This window comes from Eriocheir sinensis, unplaced genomic scaffold, assembly GCF_024679095.1.
Source record: "Eriocheir sinensis breed Jianghai 21 unplaced genomic scaffold, ASM2467909v1 Scaffold73, whole genome shotgun sequence".
Lineage (NCBI taxonomy): Eukaryota > Metazoa > Arthropoda > Malacostraca > Decapoda > Varunidae > Eriocheir > Eriocheir sinensis.
The window spans coordinates 183,463-189,113 of record NW_026112087.1 but is presented as its reverse complement, the minus strand read 5'-3'; the positions used below and the strand labels follow the sequence as shown (position 1 = coordinate 189,113).

General features: G+C 41.5%; 1 protein-coding gene across 1 annotated transcript; it reads right to left on the bottom strand.

The window, feature by feature from the left end:
• Nucleotides 1-388: 388 nt before the first annotated feature.
• On the bottom strand, nucleotides 389-1,892 carry LOC126994150 (uncharacterized). Its single transcript, XM_050853400.1, has 2 exons — nucleotides 901-1,892; nucleotides 389-566 (listed from the first exon to the last, which is right to left on the bottom strand). The coding sequence occupies exon 1, from the start codon at nucleotides 1,841-1,843 to the stop codon at nucleotides 902-904; it is 942 nt and encodes a 313-aa protein (XP_050709357.1). The 5' UTR covers nucleotides 1,844-1,892; the 3' UTR covers nucleotides 389-566; nucleotide 901.
• Nucleotides 1,893-5,651: the final 3,759 nt, after the last annotated feature.

Here is a 5,651-nt window from a genome sequence, read left to right as displayed (position 1 = left end):
ATATTGTCGCAAATGATAGTCTCCATTAACTTACAAACAATCGATGTCAGGCTAATTGGTCGATAGTTTCCTGGATGAGACTTGTCCCCCTTTTTGAAAATTGGTGTGGCATTTGCTAGTTTCCAATCCGACGGAACTTTTCCAGCTGCTAAAGATTTATTGAATATGATGATTAGAGCGGTTTACAAATTTGATGTTTGATTTCTTTTAACCCTGGATGAGTATCGATATTTTCAGTACCCATATTGTATATCGTGTTGCACCTTTGCAACTGTGACTTTAACGCTTTAAATGACCACTTTAGGTATGTTGTACTTTAATGTTTGTTCTTTCTAAAATTACTTTAGACATTACTTAGTGCTAATAAGTGGTGAAAAAGACAATCAGAATGCTTTATGTACTTTATTACAAAGAATACAAAAAACTTCTACCTTATTTTAACTATCATTAGAAAAAAATAAAAAATAAATACTTATGTCCATACAAAAAAATAAAGCCTCTGGAGATCGGTGTATTACAGTTGTCTCTCACAGCCTGCACAGTCCCAGTTCTCTGCAAAATCCACGCTGAAAAATAGAACAGGTCAAACTTTAGTAAAATTTTCTCACCCTGTTTTTCTTGTTTCTTTAAAAAAAAAAATTTGGGTACCTAAATATGCTTTAAACTTCATGAAAATTTTTATGTATACTACCCAATCATTGACAAAGCTACTGTGGAAGTTTCATGGAAATCGAAATAAGATAAGGTACTAAATAAATTATTTTCCTAGAGAGGGTCGAGTTACAGGGTCTTTTAGGGGGGTTCAGAGATGCACAACATCCATATAACTCATTAGATACCAATGAAATGTACACTTGCATAACACACTCAAGAAAACTGGAAAACATAATAGTTCCTCACCCTAGCAACAGGAGGGGCAGAAGACAGAGTAGTGGGATGCACACACGGACTTCCCACATCCACTGCAGCAGACCCGGGTTCGTCCCTGCTCTCTGGTGGGGCAGAGGAAGCACCGCTGCCTCTTCTCAGTTTTCTTTTGCTGTGTTGCTGGCCTCTCCTCAGGTGGGACATTGAAAGTGTTACGTATGAGGCTACGGAGGCTGATGCTCAGTCTTGGGATACCAAGGCGCCGCACCGCACCCCTCATAACATTGGCGACCCTGTCATTAGTGTGCAATGTAACCATAGCCAGCATGTAGTCATCGATGAACTGGTGGAAGTATTCATCAATGTTTTCCAACCCATCAAACACATCGGAGGTTTTTCCTGGAGTGTCGTATGTCACCTGCAACCTGGTAAGGTTACTTTTCGAATCAGGCCTCCACACAGTTTTCCTCTTGTCCCTTCCACGTAGTGTTGAGCCCACACTCCTCAGCGGTTGCCCTACAACTGGATTCTGGGGCCCCCTCCTCCGTTTGGATGATCTCACTGCTGTAGAGGGGAGGAGTTCAGCAGAAGGCAGTGGTTGTGGGTCATCCACGTCTTCATCATCATCATCCAGCAACCCACGAGACGTAGATGGAAGAGGAGAGAACACACGGCCACGCTTGGGTCGGTGAGGGGTGGCAGGGGTGGGCTGATCATCAGCAGGTGTAGAGGTGGAAGGCAGAGGTGTAGAGGGCTGGAACAGTGTCCTGCTACGAGTTGTGATGATGGCAGGAGGCAAGAGAGGTGTTGTTGTGGTGGAAACTGTAGTGGTGGGGTAGGCTGCTGTGTTTACACAAGATAAGAGGTCAGGCGAGCGAGATAAGGTGGCTGGCTGGGTCAGAGTGGAGAGTGGAGTTGCCAGGTCGTGTATTTCTGCCTCTGCTGCCTCCTCTTGTGTGGTGCAAAGTGTTACCATGTCTGTAGATGAAGGGGAAGCCTCTGGGGTGGCTGCAGGGCTTGATAGAGGTGGGGGCGGGGAGGTACTCCTCGAGGTCCCCTTTCAGAGGGCCTTGGGGTAGTGTAATCTTCATCTCCCTCCACATCCACGTAAACCTCATCCACCCCCTCGTCAACCTCCCAGTTGTCGGTCCCATCCTCCCCGTACTCACTTCCGTCCGAGTCATCCCACTCCAACAACTCATTTATCTCCTCGTCGGTCAAACTTGGCTTCGACATGATTTCTGTAAAACAAAGCAAAAAGCATGTCTTAGAAAAAAAAATCTAAAAAAAAAAAATAAGGTACATACCTCAATTCTGTAAATGGCATACGTCAGCACAATCACTTACGAACCCCACATAAAAATTTCACTAAGTTATTCCAACAAATGTTATTGTTATGAATTTTATTATCAAAACAATACGCATTTAAATGTACTTACATAACAGTCACAGCTTGTATAATGATGTTGCTGAAATGCAACGCAAGTGACTCATACACCATGAAGGGAGGGCGAAGTAGCACAGAGACCCTCACAGCTTGACAGCAGGCACCAAACTGAGGCGGCAGGCGAGATGTGGGGTGCCGACGCAGTTTAAATGCCCGCGCGCAGGCGCAAATACGCATTTAAAGGAAGTGGCGCGTTGTAAATATACAACATCGATACTCACACAGGGTTAAGACCCTAGGGGTAGCTTTGTCTGGACCAGGATGAGCACGTCACTTAACATCTTTTCGGTCCTTCTGACCTCCGGCGGAGGAACACAATGGAACACAAAGGAAGAACAAACAACAGCATACCTGCTGGTCCTTACGAGGTTGTTTGTGACAAGCTACACTAACTATCTAATCAAAGGTGGAAAATGAAGGACAGCAAACGCGAAGGCTCCTCCCCACCCCCCCACCCCTCCAGCCAAAGCTGGCAGGAAAGGAAAAAGAACCATGCAGCATGGAAAAACTGCATGGAATTTATGTAGGAAAGAGGAAAGAACTACTATTACTGCTACCACTAACCGGGCGATAAAAGCGGACAAGGACACCAGTATTCGAAAGAACTTAACGTTATTACGACAATGAGTAATATCTTAGTTGCTGGTTGGATTCAAAACACTTGTCTAATCTATTCTTGAAGGCCGTAACTGTTGTACTATCAACGACATCACAAGGTAGAGAGTTCCAAACATTAACAATTCGATTGAAGAAGAAGTGTTTAGCTTCGTGCGACGATAATCTTTTACCACTTATCTTCAAATTGTGATTCCTTCTTGTTCTATTTGATCGATCAATTGTAAAGTAATCTTCCGCATTAATATCACTGAATCCTTTGAACATTTTAAACACTTCTATTAGATCGCCTCGCATTCTTCGTTTTGATAGGCTGAATAAATTTACTTCTTTAAGCCTTTGTTCATATGACAAATTTCTCAACCTAGGAATCATCTTTGTTACTCTTCGTTGGACCCGTTCCAACTTTTCTATGTCTTTTCTGTAGTAGGGAGACCAAAACTGTACACAGTACTCTAGACGGGGTCGAACCAACGAATTATACAGTCTTAATATTACTTTTTCCGATTTATTATTAAAGACTCGTCCGATGAAGCCAACCAATTTGTTTGCAGTTTTAACTACCTCTGAACAATGCTGACCGGGCTTTAAATCGCTTGATATAGGGATTCCAAGATCCTTTTCTTTACTTACTGCAGAAAGTTGTTGGCCATTCATTACGTACCGAACGCGATTGTTATTTTTTCCGATGTGCAACTCTTTACATTTGTCAACGTTAAATTTCATTTGCCATTGATTGGCCCAACGTGCAAGTCGATCTATATCTGATTGTAAAGCTTCTTCATCGAGTATCGCAGTTACTTTACTAGTAATTTTTGTGTCATCAGCAAATTTTGATACTTTGCAAGTGAGCCCATCATCGATATCATTAACATAAATTCAGAAGAGCATGGGGCCAAACACTGATCCTTGAGGTACGCCGCTTTTGACATCGAGCCAGTTAGATGTAACACCGTTTAGAACTACTCTCTGTTTCCGCTCAGAGAGCCAGTCCGCAAGCCAGTTGTGAATGTTACCCGAGATACCGTGCGCCAGTAGTTTGCTGAGCAATCGTTGGTGGGGGACCTTATCAAATGCCTTTTGAAAATCCAGATATATGATATCTACTGATCTGCTTTCATCGAACACCTCAAAAATAAAGTGAAAAAAATCAAGTAAGTTAGTCAAACACGAACGTTTACTACGGAAGCCATGTTGCGAATTATTTATTATATTATTTTCTTCGAAGAATTTCACCATATTGTCGCGAATGATAGTCTCCATTAACTTACAAACAATAGATGTCAAGCTAATTGGTCGATAGTTTCCTGGATGAGACTTGTCCCCCTTTTTGAAAATTGGTGTGACATTTGCAAGTTTCCAATCCGACGGAACTTTTCCAGCTGTTAAAGATTTATTGAATATGATGGAGAGCGGTTTACAAATTTGATGTTTGATTTCTTTTAAGACCCTAGGGGTAATTTTGTCTGGACCAGGAGCTTTGCTTACTTTAATCTTTTCAATTGTGCGTAAAATGTCACTTTCTACGATGAGCACGCCACTTAACATCTTTTCGGTCCTTCTAACCTCCGGCGGTTGAGGTGATAAACAATCTTCGTCGGTAAATACGGATGCGAAAAAGTTATTTAGGATTGTAGCCATTTCATTTTCATCGTTCGTGTGGTTACCATTTTCATTAGCAAGCGGTCCGATACCACAAGTGAGTGACTTTTTATTATTTACATAGCTGAAAAATTCTTTATGATTAGATTTACTTGTTTCCGCTATATATTCTTCAAGATTTTTCTTGCTTCGTTTTATTAATTTCTTGGTTTCGCGGCGAATTCTGTCCAACTCTAGTTTGTCAGCCTCGCTCTGAGATCATATGTACCTACTGTATACGCGTTTTTTAAGAGATAGGCTATTTTGAATTTCGTTAGTCCACCATTTGGGTTTCTTCTTAGAAGCTGAACGTCTGTTACGATAGGGTACGCATATGCTTATGGCATTGTTCAATATTGTGGTGAAGGCCCCCCAAGATTTATCAATATCTGTTTCCGCCGTGATTTCAGTCCAGTCAGAATTATTTAGAATTGATCGGAGTCTTACGAAATTCGCTCTCTGATAATCAGGCACCTTTTCTTTATTAGGAGTTACTTTACTTTCTTTCATATTGATGCTGAATGTGATTGTTCGGTGATCGCTAGAACTAAAAATTGGACCAACATTTACTTCGTTAACTCGATCAGCTGTCGTTGAAAAGATAAGGTCAAGTATATTATTTTCCCGAGTCGGTCCTTGAACGTGTTGATGTAAATCACTTTCTAGTAAATTTGTGTACAGGTCGAGCCCTGTATGACAGTTCAACGGTTCACCCCATCTTTTCACTGGCAAGTTAAAGTCCCCAACAATTACTGCCTCGCAACTGCTACTTGTTTCTAATAATAATTCACTTAATGCGTGGTCGATATCAAGAGTCTGCCTTGGCGGTCTGTAGATAAGTCCAATTACTATTTTACGAGATTTATTTTTAATTTCAATGAAGACCGTGTCTACATTGGTTATAATATCTGTCTTCACAGATACTGGATGGAGAGAGTTGTGGATATAAAAGATAACGCCTCCACCCTGTCTGTTCTCTCTTTCATGACTAAAAATGGTATAACCCGGTAATCTATATTCCGCAATGAAATCTCTATTTGAAGTGTCTATCCAAGATTCTGTGACTCCGATGATGTGATAA

Coding starts and splice junctions, on each gene's coding strand:
- LOC126994150 (XM_050853400.1), bottom strand. CDS start 1,843: ATGGTAACACTTTGCACCACACAAGAGGAGGCAGCAGAGGCAGAAATA.